Source organism: Cucumis melo, chromosome 9 (genome assembly GCF_025177605.1).
Source record: "Cucumis melo cultivar AY chromosome 9, USDA_Cmelo_AY_1.0, whole genome shotgun sequence".
NCBI classification, from domain to species: Eukaryota; Viridiplantae; Streptophyta; class Magnoliopsida; order Cucurbitales; family Cucurbitaceae; genus Cucumis; species Cucumis melo.
In genome coordinates this window covers 9,858,906-9,882,934 of record NC_066865.1, presented here as the reverse complement: position 1 = coordinate 9,882,934, position 24,029 = coordinate 9,858,906, and the positions used below count along the sequence as shown (strand labels likewise).

Here is a 24,029-nt window from a genome sequence, read left to right as displayed (position 1 = left end):
AAAATATCTATAAACTTGAAAAAGTTGAAGGGTGCCTTTTACAATTTTTTAAAAAAATTAAAAATATATTTACCACCTGTAAACAGTAGAATAATAAACTGCAATACTTAATTAGCTGCAAAAATACCTATGAAATTTTTAAAAAGTTGCATTAATACTCTCAATCCTTTAATAATGCTATTATCGGCTAGTATAAGGGATCTTCTAAAAAATATAAGCAAAATATCTAATAGGTGTAATATATTTGGTACACAATCGTTTAGATTTGAATAACCAAATCTAAATGATTTATTTTTTCAAATTTTATCTTTTAATTTGGTTATACGATCGTTTAGATTTGATCGTTTAAATTTGGCTATAAGGGCCAAATCTAAATGATTTTTTTTTTCAAAATTTGGTTTTTACGTGATCATTTAGATTTGACCACTCCAGATTCTTTATAAACGATCTTTTAGATTTGGTTATCCTAATCTAACCGACATAAAAAAAAGAAAAGAAGAAATACGACGAAAAGAAATCGTAGCAAAAAGAAAAAAAAGAAAAGGAAAAGAAGAAAGACAAGTAAAAGAAGAAAGGCGACGAAAGAAAGAAGATAGAAAGAAATCATGTGATTACCCAAATCTAAATAACGTAAAAAAAAAAAAAAAAAAAAAAAAAAAAAAAAAAGACGATGAAAGAATTCGCAGCGTAAAAAAAGGAGAGGAAAGAAAAAAAGACGATTGAAAAAATCGCAGCAAAGAGGAAAAGAAATACAAAAGACGAAACCTGAAATATTTAAAAAAATGGCTAACTTTATGGATTTTGTTACCCGTATTTTAGTAGTTTGTTATATTTATAAAACTTTTCCAGTGTATATAATTATCAAATTATTTGAAGTTATCTTGAATAGAAAATCAACGGTTTTAAAACTAATTATATAGGTATGTTTTTTTTCATATAGATATACATTTTTTTTCATTTGTTCAATTCACATATTAATTTTCTCGATAACAAAATATGAACTAAAATTTTAAATTAAAAACGTAAAATCCAACGAAATCTCAAATTCAAAACCTGCCTTAAAACTTTGCAAAATGATAAACAACTAGATATAAAAAGGACCAAGAAAGGAATATATTATTAGTAGTAGTAGATGGTGGTGGTGAATGTTCTTAGCTTAACTCAATTAATAGAGTAATTCGAATCAGAAAAAGAATCGACAAAGTTTTTATCATTACCAATCGATAATGCACATGTTTAATTTCTTCTTTTTTGTCCAACTATTTTATCGGGTGTTGAGGCCCATATGTGGTTGTCACAACATTTTCCCCTAAAAACTTCATCTAATTGAACATAATCATGTTGAGAATCGCTAAATCTCGTAGTTTATAATAGATAAACAAATTATTTACTCAATAAAATAAATAGTTATTTTATTTGACATTAACATCGTATGATTCAATCTAATAAACTATGATCCAAGGTTGTTTAACGTAACTTAAACTGTATGTAGACATACAATTGGGTCATGCTCAAGTAACAACATAAAAGGTCTAAAATACACGAGTAAGGCTAGATACTTTATCATAATAATGCTATAGATAGGACTAGTAGCGGATCCAGATATTTTATACAGTGGAAGCACTATATAATAAACACAGCTAAAAAAGTTTAAATATCAAAAAATATAAATGCAGGAGTGGAAATACAATCCCAACATTACAACCTGATTAAAATAAAGTATTATTTAGTATATATTGTAATCTAACACTTCAAAATTAATATTAAAATACAAAAATCAATAATGTGAGGGGCACGTACCTTCGTTGACCCCTTAATAAATTCGTCTATGGATACGACCCACTTCATAATCGTTATAAACGATTTGATTCTAGACATTCACATAGAAACACGTGAATAGAAGTATACAAAGCATGCGTTTGTATAAGAGTGGAGCATGAGATATATAATCTCTACTTATTGTTTCGGTGACTGAAGATCAAATTTCGAACTAATAACCACATTTAGCCTGATCTCATTTCTGATTGAGTTATGGTCTTGTCAATGAAGGGTACCACCGAATAAACCTGTCATTTTGGGAAGAAAACTAAATAGAGAGCTGGGTAAAGGGATTGAATCATTTTATATAGAAGAGACTATATTATTCTAATCGATTTCCTGCTCCAAATCGAAAACATAGTTTTGGAAGGGAAAATTTATTTGGGAAATTTACTTGGCACCTAAGGTCGGGAACTGCCCAGGGTCTTCAATGGATGGGGTTGGAACATTGCTCATCGAGCTGCCACCACATCCTCCCCTTGAACCACAGACTCTAGGGGTGTAGTGACGCTCTTCTTCCGCAGGCCTCAAAAACTTGTTAGTACTCAAACACCAACAAGTGAAGAAGAAAAACATTAGTCATTTAACCTTTTACAGGGTCTAGAAGGGCCAAAACAATGTTGTATGGAAACCAAAATAAAAACTCCTTTATGCTGATATGGGCCTAATTAGAAGTTAGAACCAAAGCTTTGTATAAATATGTATTTGGAAGCAAATTCTATCGTTTGGAATAAATAGTACTTTAACGCATTAAATTCATTCTTTGGAAGTCTACGGTCATCAAATTGAAGAATGACTTCATTGCAATCATTCATGAGATTGAAGAAAACTGGAAGATACAAGCCAAATAAAATTTATCAAAGCACAATTTATTTATTTTAGTACTATTCTCAAATAATTACATTTTAATACATATTCAAATGCAGTTCAGCAGAAGTAAGTAACAGGACCACAAACACACATTTTCTTTGTTTCATGTATAAATTATTAATACTCTAAAATGACATTTGACCTTTGTTAGTTATATTAATTAGATTTCATTTTTTTAATCTTGACCACACTTAAAATGGTATAGAAAAATATTATACCAAAACAAGAAAATTTCTTTTAACTTAAGCAAGTAAACTAATTTGAATCTTTTTTAGTACAGAACATTAACTTCCTAACTAACCATAGAGTTTAGCGTTCTTTTATTTTTTATTTTTCTATTCAAACGCCTCGTTCTAAAAATCAAACTCAATTTTTAATTTATTTTCTATTTGAGGCTTGATCTTAGCATTACTAATAGTGACATTCAAATATAATTTTTTTAAAATAAGTCATAACATTATAAAAATGTGATCATCAACCAAACTATATAAAAAAAAAAAAAAAAAAAAACTGTAGAAAACATTTTCTCCTAATTTCTTTAATAAAAAATTTCCTTCTTGTCTCTCACGCCCAACCTCTCAGTTTTCTTTTTCCCTCATTCATTCCTCTCCATTGAAAAAAATCCAAACTCTAAAACTTGTCAAATTATTGAAAACGAAAAAACAAGAAACAAAACATTGTGGAGAGGCAGTCCACACTCCACACATTACAACAAAGCATTACTTAGAGGAAATTAGAAAAAAGAAAAAAAAAAAACAACCCCACACGTTGCAACAAAAAATTACAAAACAACAAAGAAACCCAACCACGTGAATCTGGCGGTGGTGAAACCCAACTATGTAAATCTGATGGTGGTGAAACCCAACTATGTGAATTTGCGAGAGGATGAACGGAAAAAGGTTAGCGTGAGGAGGAAACTGCGAGCAAAGGAAAAGGAAGGAAAAATGAGAGGTTGTGAGGCGTGAGACGCAAGAAGGAAAAGTCTTATTAAAAAAAGAAAAACTGTAGAAAAGAAACCCAATCGGAGTTTTGAAGTTGCTAGGGCCAATCGGTGTCGTACGATGTGGAGTACGAAGGAGTGGAGTACGATGTGGAGGACAATGTGGAGTCCGAATACGAAGGAGTGGAGTACAACAGAGAGAAGTGGAGTACAAAGGAGATAGAGGTGGACTTCGTTTGATGCTCGCCGAGGTGGAGTACGAAGGAGAGAGGCGAAGTACCGCGTGGAGTTGGAAAGGAGAGGGGAGAAGTACGGCATGGTGTTGGAAATGAGAGAGGAGGAGAACGGCGCAGAGTTGGAAACAAGTTGGGGAGAAGTGAAACAGTGTTGTTGGGGAATAGAATAATCCTAATCCACTCCAAACAGGCCCTAGATGTGTAAGGTATCACAATCATGTATAGCCTTTCAAACACGATTGTGCGGCACTTGTTCTTCTCTGTCAACAAATTGGTCGTATAAAATCCAAAAGTCGTGGACAAACTTGTTATAGAATGTAGCTTCCCTCATATTCTTGAAAAAATTGTTTTATAAAACGTGAGAGAGAAAGGAAATCATTGAAAACATCATAAAAGAAAGCATCGAAGAATGTCAATTGCAAAGAAAAGCTAAGTTTGCAAAGAGTTCAATAAGGTTTGGTCGGGGATTCAACTACTATGCCTACCCTATAGTACATTTTAACATTTTTAGCCTTGGTGGGCTTGCATATGAAAATGTCGAAATTTCATATTCTAGCTCAACGACACGAAAATGAAAGCAATGGACTAAACTAGTTACAAGACATAAAGACAAAGCGATTTGGGGGTATTCGGACATATAGTCATAGACAAACAATGCCTAGGAGTTGGAAAGAAGTTGGAGAGAAGTGAAATAGTGTTATTGGGGATTATAATAACCCTAATCCACTCCTAGGTAATACTTGGGCCAAACAGGCCTTAGATGTGTAAGGCACACCAAACTCTTGTCATTTGCTTACGTTTTCAATGAGCTCAATCAAAGGTATGCACCCTAGCTTAACCTGGTACATCAGATGGAAGAAAATACAAATCAACGGCACTCAACTAGTGTGGAAGCTCGTTAAATGATTTATTCCTATCACCATAAACAACAATTAGTGTTTTTCTCTTTGCTTGTCATACTCGTTTGTACTTGACACTATAACTATACTGTTGTTTTATTACTTCTTGGAGAAATGACACAGTAACACTAGGATTAGCTCTAACCATGTTTTGAATTTTAGCACTCATGAAATTAGAATCAAGTTGTGAGTGATCTTGTGTTAAGTCCCAATACAAACATGAGGATTCTCCTTCGAGTCTAGTAATTTTCAACATTTTGTGGCTCTTATGCCTACTTCCACGTAACATCCGGTTACAACTCTCTTTCCAATGTTTGCATCTAACATACCAAATATTTTGGTTTGATTCAAACACAATAATTTCACAGTGTTCTGTCACACAATACTTTTTAACGACCAACTGAAAATCTTCTTTATAATCAAGTAACATTCTCTTTTGAATTAAACAAGAATTGTCTCTAGATACATTCTTGTCTCCCGATGTAGACCCTTGTTAACAAACAAAATCAACAATATCCCAATCTCTATTTATGTAAAATATCTCAGATGGTTTCATTTCATTTTCATGTTCTATATTTTCTTCATTTTCAAATAATTCATCAACCTCCAAATTTATATCACTATTCCTATCATTACCGGGTTCAAGAATAACTAAATCTTCATGTCACATCGACATATTTAATCAGCTGTTAAATGTTGAAAAATATAATATTAGGACCACTATTAGAGATACATCACTCTAATTACCTAAATCCAAACTCTACATATGCCTAAATTACATCTAAGCTCTACAATGTCGAATCAGTACATGAATTGAAGCACCAAGTTTTACAAAAATGCAATCAATATATGAATTCAAGACCTAAAATAGGTTATTCAAACATGAGATTCTAAATTCTCCACTCTCTTTATTCGTGAACCCACCATATTCAACCAACATCCCACATATATTACCTAAAATCAAATTATTTTCTAAGAGTTGTTTTTATTTGGTTTTGATAAGATACCTAAAATAATCGAATAATTTCAAATTAATATAGCTAAAATCAAATAATTTCTCTAAAATCAAATAATATACATAAAATCAAATAAACTTCCTAAAATCAAATAATTTACCTAAAATCAAATAACATACCTAAAATCCAATAACATACCTAAAATCCAATAACATACCTAAAATCAAATAAAACAATCACAAATCTAAAATCAAATAATTTCAAAAGTTACAATTTAAGCAATATTCAACAAAATTGTGTACCCGGTAAAGAACTAAGTTAAATTCAACAAAATCAAAGTATAGTACAATAAAACGAAAGAAAGTAAACATACCTTATGGGATGGCAAAATCGAAAGGCAGGACGGGCTGGGGGGGGTCTATCTAGCAAACTCCCCGCTAATCCGAGTGAGCACTCAAATATCTGTGCTACATTCATTCGTGAGGGGACTCCTAATGGATTGAAAACCATATCAACAGGTCTTCCATTTTGCAAATAAAGCATATCTTCATGAAGCCAAAGGGAGGCTTTTTGTTGTTGATTTTTTGTGAAAAGATGGAAGAATGGATGAAAGGTCGAATAAGAGATAGGCTTTTCGTTTCTGATTTTTCTTGAATATGGAAGGGTTGCTAATTTTTCGTGAAGGATTGCTGCTGAATTTTCCTGAAGGATGGAAGACAGAATGCTTGACGACTAGGGTTTTAAAGTGGCAAAGCCATGTATCGATATAAAGTTGTGTACCCAATACACGACACCTTGCATGCCGAAAAGATGTGGCAGTCAACACCCACATAAGATAACATGTGAGTAGAGTCATGTACAGGGTGCACAACTCCAGTCACGCGTAGTGGATTCAGTCCACGATTTTGGTCTGTAGACATGTACCCGATCCATGATTTACCTTAGTTGTGGACCAGGTACATGATTTCATAACACAATTTTTGTCATTTGTTTTTCGCATATCCTATTTTTCACATTACTTTTAAAATTACATTATTAAAAACAAAAATTTTTACCTAACATTTTTGTTTGAGTATAATTTCCGTTTTCTGTTTCTTGAAAAAAAAACCAAAAACAAAAATTTATTTGATAATCTTTTATTGTTTCTCATGTTACTTTTCCTAACATTTTTGTTTATTTTTTAATTTAAATATAATTATGGGAGAATTGTTATGAATAACAAACAAACAGAAAAAAAAAAACTATTTACAAAATATAGCAAAATTTTAAAAAAAGACTATAAAGAGTTGGATGAATTTTGCTCAAAATTTTGTAACACCCCGTAAATATATACTTGAAAATGGTTCACGTAAATATGAAAAATTAATAATTGAACCCAAAAACTTTAAGCCAAAAATGAATATAAACATGTTCTCCCACCAATGAGCAAAGATATAAAAGAAAAAAATAAAATAAAATAAAAACAGAACTGGAAAAACTATTTCCTATAAATTATCTATTTTTACTCCATTTTTAGAAACATTCCAAATTTTGAAAATAAAAGACAAAAAAGGGTAATCAAACACATCTGTTTTTTGAGAAAATGAGAGGAAACAGAATTATGCTTGCATCAACATCTTCCGCTTGATAAACACCATCCTCGTGCCAAATGCAGAAAAACACGTTATTAATTTTGTAGCTTTCAACTTCCATCTTTGCCTTTGAATCGAGTGTAAGATATGCTCAGCGCTCGTTGGTAAGCTGATAGAAGAGATCTGGAAGGTGGTCGTCGCAGAACAGTGTCTACCGGAAGGAAGGAGGGAGCCGAAGAAGGTGCCGAAGGGAGGATGAGAGAGGATAGATGATAGAGGGAAGAGAGAGCTTCCCTCACATTTTATCTTTTCTTTATAACTCTTCTCCTTTTTGTGGCGAAAGAATTGGCCAGTGAATGCAGCTCCTTATTGGCTGAATTGGAATCTGTCAAGTTGAAAGATATTAAAGATTTTAAGATTTGAGGGGGTGGAAACTTAATTATTTGGTCGTATATGTTATCTCAGTTTTGTCTTTGCCAAAATTCAAAATTCAAAAAAAAAAGAAAAAAAAAATTGTAAAAGAAAGAAAGAAAAAGGTGTATTTGGCAAGTCGGAAATTCAAAGAATCTGTCTTGGAGCTCATATTTTTATATATTTGCTCTTGTTCGTTTTGTTAGTTCCAGTTGTTTTTAGGGCTCAATTCTGGATGTTTGTTTTGTCTTTTCAGTTTTGGTTGTCTTTTTTCTCCTTATTTGTTTCTTTGTACCTTGAGCAGTAAACTCATTTCAACTGTGTAAATTTTCATGCAGTTAGCTGGATTTATTCCGAAACATCTCTAAGAGAAGTTTTTAGTCAATAACTTTATGATGGAGAGGTCGAGATAGACACTTCGATCAAGGCAAAACATACCAACTTTTTCCTTATCAAGCTCTTGATGAATTCAAACTTTCAACTTAAGCTCAAGGTTGAGTTTAATTTAAGAGGATCGGATTGAGTTGATATGAAGTGTTTTAAATTTATCTTATAAAAACACCAATAGTATTTTCTTTCCTTTCATTTTAATATTTTGAGTTCGTTAACCCTTAGCTTTTAGTTTTAGACTAGGTGTGAATTTGAAACCACGCCCTTCACCTTTGGATCATAAAGGGGTTTAGAAATAGTTAGTTAGTATGAACAAGCCTTTTTTCCTTTGGAATTATTCAAAGAGAGCCTTGTTATCATTCTTCATTTACTACTTGGAATAATATTTCGACTCCAAGTATTCTTTAAGATTCTTAGTCTACACTACCTAGTACTGGTAGAATGTCTGTCCAGTTGGTCCCCAGCCTAATCAAAGTCTGAATAGGAAATGAGGGAGAAGGGCTAGCTATGAAGATTTTCTCAAGAAGAGTCCTTGGTTTAAGGTTCTTGCCAGATATCCTTGGACTCTTTTTGCTGCAATCAAACTTGATGTTGAAGGAGAGTACATAGTTTGTGTCTTGTGACAACTTATTGACAGCAAATGCTCTGTCCGATCTACTGAATATAATATAAGGTAAGGAATGTAATGCTACAACCAGCGCTAAAAGACTATGCATCATCAAGAGAGCATAATGTAGAGGAATCACTATTAGACTACAAAATAATAAGGGTACTGTAGAACTTTTCTCCATTCGTTCCATGTTTCATAAGTAGATTTCTAATGTACTTGGTTTGAGTGACTAGTATGCCTCTGGTGAACCGAGTAATTTCAAAACCAAAGAAGAGTAATCTTAAGTCAGTCGTGAACAAATTCACAATATTTGTATATTTCTATTTCAATTGATAAAAACAAAAAACCTACATTCACCTCGGTAGGAATTTGTTCTTTTAAACTACACATTCACCACTATCTTGCTGGCAATCAACCCTTAATTGATGAAGCATCAATTTCCTAATTCCTAAAATAGATACATAATGGAAACAAAAATGAGGAAAACTTTTAGTGAATGGTAACTCAAATCTCTTTGATTTAAGGGATTTGATTTCATGATTAATTAGCAGAATTGATGGATTAATTAGTTGCCTCCTCTATGAGCGATCTGAAAAAAATAATAAAAATTCAATACTTGTGCTTCGAGTAGTTACCTCTATTAATAACTAGAGAAACGACTAAAGTAATAGTAAGAAAATATAACAACAGTAACACTAGACATTGTTAACCCAGTTCGATGACATAACATCTATATCTGAGGGATCTTTGACCCGAGATCAAAGATTTTGTATTGCTTTAAGAAATGAATCATAATTACAAACTTATGATCATCAATATAGAATTTAAAACTTATATTCAAACTTTAGTGATTCTCTCTTACTGACATGTAACACATTAAATTAATCACTAATAACTATCATATGCAACTTAAGTAAAATTTCCCCCTTAATCGTTAATTTCCTTAAACGGTTGATTAAGGTGCATTCAATCTTTAACAGAGTTAGATTCTTAATCTTGATTCTCTATCAAAAGAACTTTCTGGACATTGTTGACTTACACGGAAGAATCACAAAATACCACCCTTCCTCTCACTCAGTCTTTCTTGAAAAAGAGTTTTTTTTTCTTTTCAATCTTAGCACTCGCAAACACACCAAACCAGAGATATAAATAACAATCCTAAGATATGAACAATCTTGTAAAACTAGAAATCCAATCTTAACAAAAAAAAATTATCTCATTCAAGATGTTTCCACAAACAGAATAAAGAATAAAAAATAGGAAGCGAGACCAGAAAACATAACAAACTCCCACTTGGGATCAACTTCCTTTATTTATTCAAACATGCACACCAATAACCAACAACAACCACAGTGAGAAAACAAAACACACAACCAAGAGACAAAGAAAATTAACCAACATAAGCCAATCCACAAACCATGACATATTTCAAGAAAGTTCAGTAGTACAAAAATCACACCAGCCATAATAAAAAAATATAGAAGAACTACACAAAACAAAACCTAACTTTCCTTCGTAGGTTGACAAATAAACTAAGAAGCAGGTTTAGAAGTATCAGAAGGTCGCTCTTGAGTATCAGCAATCAACGAATGTAAAGCATGCATCACGGGATCGACAACAGTTTGACAACTAGTCAGACTAGAGACCACTCTTTGAAAATCTTAAATGGAAACACTCAGAGATTGTGATTCGCCAGACAATAGCTAAACCAAATGAGTTGCCAAGTTATAGGATAAAAGCAACCCAGCTGATGAAATCCTCATATCAGCAGCAAAAGATTGAGGGCTAGAATGAGGAGGCCGAAAACTAGCAAGCAGATTCGGCACGTGAGACCCCTAAAAAAGCGATAGCTGAGAGGCAATATTTAAGGAGTAAAACTAGCAACATTAGCATCAGTGAGGATGGATGGGTGTTGTAACAACAAAAATCCATAAAGTAGTCAAGGAAAACAAATAAGAATGTTGATACCAAACGTATCAATATGGCGCAAAACATGTCGAAACACAAAATCACCAACATCAACCTTGAAGCTAGTACAAATTAAAAATATTAAATTTGCCAAAGTGGTAGAGATAGTGGAGACATGTAAAGAAGGGTACCAATTTGTAATACCAATTTTGTGCAAAATGGCATACTTAATACTCAGTTTGATGGCATACAGTTGACCATTAACATGCCATGAATGGACAGTACCCCAAGATAGCTCCAAAGCCAATTGTTCATTAGTAGGGAAAGTCACCAAAAAAATCAGTAGGCAGAGTCACTTTCAAGAAGGAATTGAGAAGAGTCGGAGAGATGTTGAAATAAAGACCACGAACATGAACTTTTTGATACTCCCAAGCCCCATGATCATTAAGATTAGCAGGCAAATTAACAATAAATTCTTAAATCAACCAAGGATAGAAGGGACCAACCTCAGTAATAGTAGGAATAAGACCAACCTTAGTAACCAGATCAAGATTAGGAGTGCAGGAACGATGCTAATATATCATTGAACAACGTATTTCCATTTGTGAACACAGTCCTTCGAATGAAAAGAGATTCCTTTAATAGGAACAATAGGTACATTGGGTGAAAGCTTGCATCTGCTAGCTTTGGTAGTAACAACGTTTTGTCCTTTAGCAAGAGGACGGTAAGGAACTTTTGAAATTGAAGTCGAAGAAACAGGCCCAGAGGCAGGACGACAGGATGAGAAGTAGAAGTAGATGTAAGAGGAATAGTAGTTGGAGCATCAGAGGAAGGACCTGATGCCTGAGTAAACGACTCAAAAGGAACAGTAGAAGGAGTACCACCAGAAGGCACAGTAGAGGTACCAAGTTGTAAAGAACTTGGAAACACAGTAGATGTAGTAGAAGGATTAGACATATATCTAGAAACAGGCGGTGGAATGGAGCTAGAAACAAATGCAGAACCACTAGTAACAACAATTGAAGGAGCATGAGAATAAGAACCAGAAGACCCACGGACAAAATACCTAATCAAATCATCATCATTAGTTGTAAACATAGATGGAGCCTCAGACGAAGGAACTTTAGGAGGAATAGGCACATCAGAAATAGGGACAGTTGGAGAAGAATCAGCATCAGAACGATATGGATGTCGTAATAATTCAGAAAAAGCAACATTATCGTTATCATTGAAAGAATCTGTATCAATATCTGGTACAATCTCCATAGACACAAACTCTGTAACTGAAACCCGAAAAGATTCATTAACAGAGGACTTAAATGAACTACAGTCATTATGAGTGGATACACAAGGAAAGCTACTAGAATCATTAGCACAATGAACATCAACAGAGGCAGAAGGCATTCAAGAACTAGAGACAGACTTACCATCATTTATACCAAACTTAGCATGCACAGACTCAGAAGATGCAGGAGACACATCCTGAAAACTGGACGGAGAAGACTCGTGAATATCATTCATCCTACAAAGACGTTTCAATGGATTGCAAGCAGAAATCATCTTGAAATGCTTAGGGGGAGGAGTAGGAATACCCGAAGAAGATGTAGTTGTCATTTAAGGAGGAGAAAATATAGACGATAATGAGTTTTCCAAGTGGAAACTACAGTAGCAATGGAAGCACCTAAATACAAATAAAAGCTCGGAAGATGAAGTAGATGACAACACAATAACACTACACACAGACGAGAACATCGAAGAATATGAAGGGGCAATATTAAATACCAATTTAAAATCAAATTCAAACATATGCCTTGGGGGTCGGGAAATAGAAAGCAAGCCCAAAAGGATAACAAAAGGTGAATAGAAGCCCACAACCACGCCACTATAATTGCTACCAACTAAACTGACAAACCCCAAGGCCAACATAAAAATTTTCAAACACAGTTACTTTCAAGAGTTTCGTTAAAATGTCAACCAATTGCACAAAATTGCAAACACGTTCAAGAGAAATCACATTGGTTTCAACTAGATCTCGTATGAAGTGATGGTGAATGTTAATATTATGCTTCAATAAAGGCTCTCATCAATTTTATCCCCAGAATCATCTTTGGTGACTTTGAGATGAGAAGCAGTAGGTGTACGCTTGGATTTAGCCTTATCCAGACAAAACTTCTTGAGCATATTTCGAGCATATTTTTCTTAAGAAAGAAAGATTCTAGACTTGCACTGACGAATCTGAAAACCCAAGAAGAAGGATAATTCCTCCAACATACTCATTTCGAATTCAAATTTCATTTGATCAACAAAATTTGCTACCAAAATCGAAGGGTGTCCTCCAAAGATTATATCATCCACATACACTTGTGCAAATAAAAAATCATGCCCCTCCTTTTTAATGAACATAGTTTTATCAGTTCCACCACAATTGAATCTCTGAGTTAAAAGAAACTCAGTTAGCGGTTTGTACCAAACCCAAGGAGCTAGTTTAAGACCATACAAGACTTTATGAAGTTGATATACATAGTTAAAATGCGTAGGATCCACAAAACCTTTTGGTTGAGAAACATAGACTTCTTCATTTAAGTAACTGTTCAGGATGACACTCTTGACGTCCATTTGATATAATTTAAATTGAGAGTACAAGTTAAGCCTAGCAGCAGAAGAATAGCTTCAAGGCGAGCCACAAGATCAAATGTTTTGCCAAAAACCACACCTTTAATTTGTGAATACCCTTGAGCCATTAGGCGTGCTTTATTTCTGGTAACACAACCTTTCTCATCGGTCTTGTTTTTTTTTTTTAAATTCACTTGGTATCGATAACATCGATAGTAAAAGGTTTTGAAATCAATTTCTGCACTTGGTTTCATTCAAATTGAAGAAGCTTTTCTTGCATGGCAACAATCCATTGATCATCTTTCAAGGCTTCAGTAACACTTGCAGGTTTAATCTGAGATGTGAAACCTATATTAGCAATTATTTTAGCATAATCACAATGTTCCTTCTTGCGTGTTGTGATACCACTGCTTATTTCTCCTATAATACTGCTGGAAAGATGGTCATTTAGAACATGAGTAGAGGGAGTAATAACGTGAATATCAGAAAGATTAGTTGAACTAATGTCTTTATTTCCGCCGTTTGAGTTAATAACTTCAGACATTGTAGAATCATCTTTAACATATTCATTTATAGATAATGAACCTATAGATACAACTTTGGAATCTTTTCCTGAGGAAGAACTATCAGATCTCACAGAAGTCATAGCAGAGAGACTAGCATATGGAAATACTTGATCGTCATCATCATTTGCCTTTACATATGTCTCCCCATAGTTTTGGTACGCTTATTAAACACTAGAAAAGCTCTACTATTTGAAGAGTACCCAAGAAAAATACCTTCATCTGATTTAGAATCCGACTTTCAATGAAATTCTCTGTCATTGCGAATGTTACACAACTGATAAATATTTAACATTTGGTTTGCAACCTTTCCATAACTGATAGTTTGTATACAAAGTACCTGGTTGGAGTGAAATACGATTATATATGTGACAGGCAGTGTTTAAAGCTTAACCCAGAAATGTAGCGGAAGAGACTTAGCATGCAACATGACACGTGACATCTCTAATAGAGTAAATTTCTTTCTTTCAACAACCTCATTTTGTTGAGGGGGTCAGAGGAACTGAAAAATTCATGAAAAAATGCCTTCATTGTGGCAAAATTCATTGAAAGCAGAGTTCTCAAACTCTCTTCCATGATCACTTTTAATTTTGTAAACAACTTTGTATTGTTCTTTCTGAAGCCGAAGACATAGTGATTGAAACACTTCATACGTATCTAATATTTCTCTGACAAATTTTACCCAAGTATACCTTGAAAAATCATTTGCAACAACAAAGGCATACCTTTTTCCTCCAAAGCTTTCAACTTGCATAGAACCCATTAGATCCAAATGCATAAGCTCAAGAACATGATTTGGATAGTATTGACCTGTCGACTTGTGAGAAGCCTTTATTTGTTTTCCAACAGGACATTCAGTACATACTTTTTCTGAATTATTTTTCAACAGAGGTATCCCTAGCCCAACTTTTGCCCCAATAATTTTGTAGATTTTAGGGATACTAACATGCCTAAGCCGCTTATGCCACAACATTGCTTCATCAGACTTTGAGAGATTACACACAAGATTCTTTAGATCATTGTCCTAGTGGTAACAATTATCTGACAAGTGAGTGTCAGTCATCACAATACATTTTTCTTGATTGAGCACTTCACACTTTTCTTTAGAGAAGCTGACACAAATACCTGATCACACAATTGACTTATACTAATCAAGTTTGCTGATAACCCTTCAATGAGTTTGGTATCATTAAGGATAGAAGCATTAGATCTATTGATATTTCCTTTTCCCACAACATTACCTGTAACTCCATCACCAAAAGTCACATGCCCAGTACTACATTTCTCCAATTCAGTTTTTGCAAAGAGAATTGTTCTGTAGATTTTTTTTGCTACTTTTATCATACAATCTTCTATGACTAAACTAATTGTATACATAAAGCTTGTAACAAAAAGATCGAATATGATAAGCTTTTCCACATAAATGGCATATCCACTTTCTTATAGATCTTGAACCCATCTTATGATAATCACTTTTAGTATGCAACACCTTAGTGTTAATAGCATCATCACTTTTGCAATCAGAAGATCTAACAAATACTTTAAAGAATTCTCCATTATATTCATTCTTTCTCGAGAACCCAAGGCCCTTCTTATCACTCTTAATCTTTCCCTCACTAAGAAGATTATCCAAGCTTTAAGTTCCAGAAGAAAGTAGTTTAATAGATTTAGATAAGGAGTCAAATTCATTCCAAACATCTTTAAGTTCCATTTTAAGAGCAGAAATCATAGACAAAAGGCGATGATTGTCTTCCATGAGAGCTTGTATTCTCTCTTTTTGTATCTTTAGAACCTCTTAATCTTCTTCCTATTTTGACAAAAAATCATCATACATGAGCAGACTAATTAGTTTTCTTGTCCTCTTCACACCATGATTTCAAAGAAGACACCGTCTAAGCCATTTTAGATCCCTTTTCCGATACACAACTTATTAAGGCCCTGCTAAAATTTTCTCTATCACTATCAGATGATGACACTTCATCAGATAAAGTAATAGTAAAACTCTTTTTCTTCCTCTTTAAAAAAGTAGGACATTCTGCTTGATAGTGGCAGAAGCTTCATGTCCAAACCTTCACATTCATGACATCTGAAGCTTCTGTCACTTTGGAGAGATTGTGAATTTCTATCACTCTTGTCAATAAAGCTATAGATTTAGCTAAGTCATCATCCTATGAACGTTCTTTGCTCAGTTGAGGCGAGTCATCACTTATCACTTGTAACTCATCCTTTCAATGTTAATTTCCCTTACAGATAGAGATCGTGGTTCCAGTACCTGTTAAAGCATCCACCTACTTTGCTAGAAGTTGATTAGATTTTTGTACGACTCATTCCATGCATGCATGATAAATTGTAATTAAGCTAAGAGAGAACCCTAAACTCTAAACCCTATACTAATAGACTAGTATAATAGTTTGATTTGAGTTTTCTAATAGTGTTGTTTGGTTGAAATTCTGAACTTCATTTTGTCTATATAGGACTGTTGAGCAGGTTGTCAGTTGGTGGGATAAACCTGAAAATGTTTAGCAAAGATTTAAATTATTGTTTTCAAGTTAGACTATTTCTTTCCGCATTTTATGTCTAAGTTTAATTGATAAGAGATTGATAAGAGTTACAAGTTAAGCATGATTGACAAACATTATTAGAAGAAGAACGATGTCAGTCGGCTTCACGCCACACTCGGGCCTAGTGAGGAGGTGCTCCAGAATGGGGTGTGACATAAACCCTATGAAGCACAAACAAGGATACAAATATAGGATGCATATACGATAGGATACAATGATACACCAATTTCTAAAATACTAAGATACTAATATGTTTGATGATATGATTCTTTTTCATTAGAAAAAAAATCTATGATATAGATAAATTTAATATAAAGATACTAAATACAATTCACTAATCTACGATAAATCATAGGGTTGTATTAATTATAATGGTATAAAATACCATAGAAACACTAAAGTGGAATACAAAAAAAACAATAGAAAAATATTGGAGTATAATAATCAATAAAATTCAACAAAAAAGAGATATAAATTGATCACAGAAGAAAAAGATTGAAAAGTAGGGGTGAGCATGATGGACTGAAAAACCAAGCCGACATACCAAACCGAAGTAGGTCGGTCAGAAAATGAGAGGGGTCTGTTGGGGCTGGTTTCGAAAAGTTTTAAATCGAGAATTTCCAAAAAGTATTTCTAAGTATTAAATCGACCCGACTGGATCAATTCGACAAAAACAAAAAAAATCGATCGACCCTCTATCGATGTCGAGATCGATTTGAACATTTACTAAACTAACTATGGTTAGTTTGGAGTCAGTTTTGTAAAAAATATGGTCAGCTCGGAGTCAGTTTTGTCAAAAATCCAACTCCGATTAATTGATGATCGCCACGGTTAGAAAGTATGAAGATAAAAAAAAAAAAAAAAATTTCATTATGGTTGAATATATTCAGAAAGATTATATTTTATAAGACTCAAATTTGACCATGAATAATGAATATGGAATAGATTCCGAGATTGGGTCTTTTATTTATTTATTTTTCTTAGGTTTGGACAAAGAAAACGTTAGGCATAAAAAATAAAAATATATAGGCCAAATATAAGCTAAGTATTTGAATACGAATTCTTGGTCTCAAACTAAGCATGTGTGGTTCCATAGAATAAACCTTCTTTACGAGTTTAAACAGTGAAAGGCACTAAAACTGAAGGATGTGGCTAAAAGCGTATCGGGCGGTGGTATATGAAACTGAAACAGCCAAAAGCTAATACGCACAAAAAGCGAAATATGGTTTGAAACTTTGAATTTCCATTTTACCGATTGAAACAAACACAATCCTACACTACACACCTAATCTCCCTACCTTCCTCTCTCTCTCTCTCTCTCTCTCTCTCTCTTCGTTCTATGTGATCCAAACGGCAAAAGCTTCGGCTGGAAGTCCATGGAATTGTTCTCTGTTATTACCAGCTGACGTTGTTTGAGCTAATTCCATGGCCCAATTGCAGTTGCAAGCTCCAGTTTTACTCTGAAACAAAGAAATCCTAACTTCAGACGGGGGTTTTAGGGTTTTCTTATTAAGGAAATATCCCATCCCTTTTTCCAGAATGCCGCCCCACGGATCCAAATCCGACAAGCAAGATGCGTCCTTGTTGCACCGTCGGGATCCCTACGAGGTTCTCGGTGTCTCCAGGAACTCCACGGATCAGGAAATCAAAAGCGCATATAGAAGAATGGCTCTCAAGTAGGATTTAAATTTGGATTTTTGAACCTCTATTTGCTTCATATATATATTTCCAGTTTTATTCGTAGAACTTCGACCTTTTTCTCTAGACATATTTGTGGTTATTTCTCGTATTAGAACTCTCGAATTTGTACAGTATCGTTTTCTTTAAGCTTTATTCGCAAGGAGACATGGAGGGGTATAATTGTTGCTTTTTCGGTAGGATAAGGTATCACATAAAGTCGTATTTAGATTGTTCCCCTAACTAGTGCACTTTAGCACTTTACAAGAGGGACAGAGAAGTGCAGCTGTAGCTTTGATTCACTTCTAAGCATCGGGTTAACGGGGAGCCGACACCTAATTGTAGCACTGCAAATTGCTTATTCCGCCCCTTCCAGCTTGTCTCAATGAGTTTTAACAATCTTAAGTATGGACCTTTTTGTTTCCTCGTTAATGCTTAATTACACTTTAACCCTGATGTTGTCAAGTTAGGGGATTGTTCGCAATGCAAAATCTTTCAGAAAGTTGTCCATCAAAGGCTTACTTTTGTATTTGATTTTAAGTCGTTGCACAATTTTCATATTAGTAATTTTAACCATCACATTTTCTCGTTCACGGAGCATTTCAGCCCACTTCCTCTTTCTTTTGTCAATTTTGTTTTACAATTACCATATACCAGTTGATGGTAATTGTATAACAAAATTGCCATAAAGAATAGCGTTATTGGGTTTATAATGTAATCCAAAAAGCATGGATTTATTGGATTGCTGATATGATCTTCCCTCGACTTGATAGCCAGCCAAGGAAGTATTTAGAATTTCCGTAACAAACTAATGAATTTTATTTGCTGGATGTTCAAGCAACATTTATGATAAGTTATCTAATTGCCGTTGTTATTAAAAGTCACCTCAACCAAGTTTTTTACTTATAATAATGCTTGTAATGAATGTTGTTTATGAAGTATCACATCCTTTGATTCTTAGTAGGTTCTTGATCGAAATCTCCTGTTAACTCCAATATTTCCTACTACTTCCATCAAATTTCCTCTTCCTTTTTTCTGATGTACTTTTATGCCTGTTTGTTAATTTTTCCCTGGACAAAATGTGATTAAACTCTGTCAACTAATAAGTATCCTTACCATGCTACACCTTACAACGGTAAATAATGGCTCTTTATTGCATTACTTCTTTGCATGTGTTATTATATCCAAGTGATTTACTAAATATGGTTACATGATAGTTGACAACATCTTGAAACTCTAATATTAAACCAGGTATCATCCGGACAAGAATGCAAACGACCCCAAAGCTGCTGACATGTTTAAGGAGGTCACTTTTTCATACACCATTTTGTCAGATCCAGAAAAAAGACGACAATATGATGCTGCTGGCTTTGAGGTGAAATATCATTTTTGTGCATTTTAGGAAAGTTACCATGTTCAAGATTCTTGTTTATATAACAATTGTTCTTTGGGCTTTGATGATTTAGCTAAACCAATTTAAAGTTCATTCTTCCCTGTTTACAAAACAATTACATTATTAAACTACTCTAGGAAAAATAATAAAATAACATAAACGAAAGCCTATTTATATTAGTCCCTAGCAAGATGACATGTAGACTAAGAATTGAAAAGTGTCATGATCCTCTCTGCATATCCCTTTTCCATATCACTACGTCTTCTGTACCACCTACAAAATCCCTGTGAAAATATTAAAAAATAATCTATAACTCGTCCTTAACATGAGGAACAACAATTGGTGCAGATCAACCAGCAGATGTATTACCTAAATGATCTTTTTTTTTTAATTTTTTTTCCTTTTTGAAGTGACTAAATGAATTAATTATCGATAAATTAAATCTGCAACATTATATTTGTTTTGTTTATTTATCTATCTTTTAAGCTAGAAATATTTTAAAACCACAATTATTTATTTACCTATTTTATTTTACTTGGTTGAAAATGAAATGTTAAATTTCATTGTATTTATCAATTATCAGAAAACAAATGAATATATTAAGTGTAAGATGAATGAAAATGATAAAGAAATTATTAAGATGATTAATGTATTTATTACATAGTTGCAAAAGGAAATAACTATTGAAGTAGGGATGAAAAAGAATCATAAGCTTCTTCCAAACTCCTATATAAATTGAAAAATTTAAACTGGACTGGACTTGCTAAAATTACTAAATACCCTTGTTAGAAGATTCTATATATTGCAGTTCATTTTTGCTTTCCATTACAATACGTGTTTCTTCTAAATGAAGAAAGTTAAATTTTACCTTTGCCTAGGCCGTTGAAACAGAAAGCCAAGAATTGGAGCTAGATCTTTCAAGTTTGGGAGCAGTGAACACCATGTTTGCTGCCCTTTTTAGGTATGTTTATCCTTTACTCTGCTAATTTTTATCACTTCATAAAAATGTTTAAGCTCATGTTTTCTAAATATTACATGTTGCTTCAATTTTAATCCATCCTTTCATTGCAGCAAACTTGGTGTGCCAATTAAAACTACTGTATCAGCAACAGTTTTGGAAGAGGCTCTTAATGGGGTTGTGACTGTTCATCCACTTCCATTGGGCACTCCTATTTCTAAAAAGGTACACTGTTGAATTGAATGTTTGGGAACCATTTAGTTTATTGGTATGCTTATGTAGGTTTCTGTAATTTTTACAGGTTGAGAAACAATGTGCTCATTTTTATTCTGTTATGATTAGCGAAGAGGAAACACAGGGTGGACTTGTTTGCCGAGTTCAATCACCTGATAAAAGCAAATTTAAGGTCCAACTCCTGTAATAACTCTCTGGAATGTCATTAGTGTTTGTCTGTAGAAGTTTCTCGCTGAATATTTATTTTCTGAAAAAATTTTGAGTTTTCTTTACCTTGATTATATCTACTTTCATGCTTTTACCACATTTCCACCTTTTCCACTTTAATGATTACTGAATTATAACTATTTCAGATTGGCAAAGAATACAATGAAGTTTGAAATAAATAAATAGAATTCTATTTCATCTTGCATTAATTATTTTCTAACATTTTCATTAATTTTTCTTTTATAGTTATTGTATTTTGATCGCGAAGAAACTGGTGGATTAAACCTTGCTTTACAGGTACTTTGCTAGCTTTTCTAGTAGACATCTCGTTTATCATTTGTTCACCAGTTACTTATTTATTACTGCAGAATATTTCTTCTTTTAGTTTCGTGATAGAAGTTCAGGTTTTTGGTTATTATTATATTGTTTCTCTGGACAGAAAGGGTAAATTCATACACACAATTAGTCTCATACACTGATAGTTTCCAGTTGGATAATTTTGGAGATTCTATTTTTTGTTTTCTTTTATTTGATGGTGATTATTGTTAGGACATTTTGAAGCATCCTTTTTATGTGTTCATCTTTTTTTGTATGAACATCAGTGAACGTCTTAAAACCTTTGCATTAAATCTCAGTACTTGACATGTTTGAATTTTTGTTATATTTGTAGGAGGAAAGTACAAAAGTAGGAAAAGTAACATCTGCTGGGATGTATTTTCTTGGTTTCCCTGTATATCGGTTGGACCAAACAGCAAACTCGGTAAGCCAACTATAGATAAATTGCTGAGATTAAGTTTGATATCATATTTTGTTCTCTATTGGATATTTCAAAAATAAAAAATATTTTCATTGACCATTTCACAGAATTTGTTCTCATACAAAAAGGGAACAGAAGTATACCACTATCACAAAGCTAACAGAAGTACATCTGACAACTATCTGTCTAATTTTATAACTTTTTGAATGAGAACTGAAATTTGCTTCAAAAAGTCACCTTCAAAATAAGCAATTATTGGAATTAGTATTCTGTACCATCTGAACTGCAATGATACTCTGGAACATGCTACATCTACTATTTGCTTAATTTGCATTGTCTCTTTCTCTCATAAGCGTGGGAGGAAAAATTATTGCTGAACATGCTGTTGTATGGCCATAAAATTCTACAATTTGTTTCTCACGGTTAATTTAATGAAAATGTAATCTTTAAGTGATTAAGGAAGACTAGCAATATGTAATCAGGGAGGAAAAGAGAGACTACAAACGTCAATAACTTCAATAACCTTTTTGTATAATTGGAAACGAATGCAATCCTTCCAAAAAATTATGTGTAAGAACCTTTAAAGGAGAAAGAGAGAAGTGGAATTAAGAATTCTATCAGGTATCAGATGCACCTCTTCCTAGAAGTGTTTTAGAACTATGAAACAAGGATCATCTTCAATGATATTTGATTACTCTATGTCATGATATTGTGTTCATTAGGATCTTATTGATCTTTTCAGATGACTTCCGCTAAGGATCCAGATGCTGCCTTCTTTAAAAAGCTAGATGGATTCCAGCCATGTGAAATAACTGAATTAAAGGCTGGAACTCATGTCTTTGCAGTTTATGGTCAGTTTGAATAGGTTTTGATATTCAATTACTGCGTTCAGAATCCAGTATTTGTTGTTTGATAATTTTTTTTTGTGGACTTGATGACCTGCATTCTTTAGGTGACAATTTTTTCAAAAGTGTGAGCTATACAATTGAGGCCTTTTCTGCAGCATCGTTTGCTGAAGAGAAGAAGAATCTTAGAACGGTAGAAGCTCAAATTTTGACAAAAAGGGTGGAAATATCAAAATTTGAAACAGAATATCGTGAGGTCCAGCATTTAATATTGAGCTCTGATTCTAAATCTTTTATATGGAAGTGTACTAATAATTAATGGAAATCTCAATAGGTTCTGGCGCAATTTACGGAGATGACCAGTAGATACACTCAGGAAATGCAAGTGGTAAGTTTTATCTTGAAGATATAAGAAGTCTTAGCGGCCTAGTAAATATACTTCAAAATTATTTTTTTTTACAACTGACTGCTCTGGCTCCTTTTCTCTACAGATTGATGAGCTTCTCAAACAGAGGAATGAAATTCATGCCTCCTACACAACTGGTCCTCCAATAAAACGGAGTCGGAGTCGAATTAGGGGTTCCTTTAAGGATGCAAAAGAAGATGGCCAAATAAGGGAGAGGAAATCTACAAGGGATAGGCCTAAGAAGAAAAAATGGTTCAATATCCATTTAAAGGTTGAGAAAAGAAAATCTTGCTAAAAGAGGTGGAGAAACATGAAAGTATGTTTCTTTACTACTGTCATGTGTATTATGGCTTTCATCGACACTACTCATCTTCAATATTGCAGGGAAGGTGAATCTTTTCCCCAAACGTAAATTTTTTTGGTTGCATTCGGATTGATTTGATATAATGAATCAGAGAAGATACGAGACTCGAGAGCGAGTAATAGCCTGACCAGAATGCTATATCATATGACTATGGCCTTACCACATGAGCATGCTGTGGAAGACAACTTGTCTACAGAGATTCTTTATAGTTGGATCCTTTCTCCAGCGAAAAGCACGCGTGTAAATTGTATAATTTATTTACTGAAATCCATTGCTAAAACTGCTGTTTGTGTCATATAATTAAGTTCTGTGAATAGCAATATTAGCTGAATTCCGCACAACCCAAGGCTGAGGAATATTCATGGAGTTCAATGTGCTCTGATGAATGTTAATGCTTTTCTTTACTGCGGCCAGGTTTTCAATTCTGCTAATTCATCTCCCATAATTCCATCAGCGATGCCAGTAGATGACTTGGTGGGCGGGTGTTTCCATCCGATCTTTGCCAATTTTCGCTGAAATGCCTTTTTGATTTGGTATAATATGCTTCATTGCCTTTTTGATTTGGTATAATAGGTTTTGGGATGAAAGAGTTGTTTTACTAGTTGAACTATTCATGCATTTACTATATCTCTCATAAGAATAGTGGATATACATTGATGCTATTTCGATTAGGATTTAAATATAAATATTCCAAAAAGGTTTCAGAATTGAGTCATTGGTTAAAGAAATAGATACAAGAATAAACTACAGATTGACATTGGAGAAATGGATCATTGTCTTGGGTGGGGAGGGTCATGTTTTTCTTTATCCATGCTTGCAATCAATTTGCATTCTTGATTCTG

The 24,029-nt window shown here is 33.6% G+C and overlaps 1 protein-coding gene and 1 long non-coding RNA gene across 6 annotated transcripts; one reads left to right on the top strand and one right to left on the bottom strand.

Moving 5' to 3' along the window:
- Positions 1–1,592: 1,592 nt before the first annotated feature.
- LOC127150821 (uncharacterized) lies at positions 1,593–4,128 on the bottom strand. 2 transcript variants are annotated; one of them, XR_007823411.1, is made up of 3 exons: positions 2,220–4,128; positions 1,801–2,066; positions 1,593–1,705 (listed from the first exon to the last, which is right to left on the bottom strand). It is a non-coding gene; the product is annotated as an uncharacterized LOC127150821 (long non-coding RNA). The 2 variants fall into 2 exon arrangements; XR_007823412.1 differs by lacking the exon at positions 1,593–1,705 and having other exon boundaries at positions 1,707–2,066; positions 2,213–4,128.
- A 13,342-nt stretch (positions 4,129–17,470) lies between these two features.
- On the top strand, positions 17,471–23,591 carry LOC103503369 (chaperone protein dnaJ 16). Of its 4 annotated transcripts, none has more exons than XM_008467547.3 (12): positions 17,471–18,022; positions 19,275–19,398; positions 20,295–20,377; positions 20,488–20,599; positions 20,676–20,780; positions 21,062–21,112; positions 21,486–21,575; positions 22,315–22,423; positions 22,525–22,673; positions 22,752–22,805; positions 22,909–23,094; positions 23,208–23,591. In XM_008467547.3, exons 1-12 carry the CDS (start codon positions 17,886–17,888, stop codon positions 23,214–23,216), a joined length of 1,209 nt encoding a protein of 402 aa, XP_008465769.1. In that variant the 5' UTR covers positions 17,471–17,885; the 3' UTR covers positions 23,217–23,591. The 4 variants fall into 4 exon arrangements, with proteins under 4 accessions (XP_008465769.1, XP_050945454.1, XP_008465768.1 ...); XM_051089497.1 differs by having other exon boundaries at positions 22,909–23,123; XM_008467546.3 differs by having other exon boundaries at positions 22,909–23,139.
- The last annotated feature ends 438 nt before the right edge of the window (positions 23,592–24,029 follow it).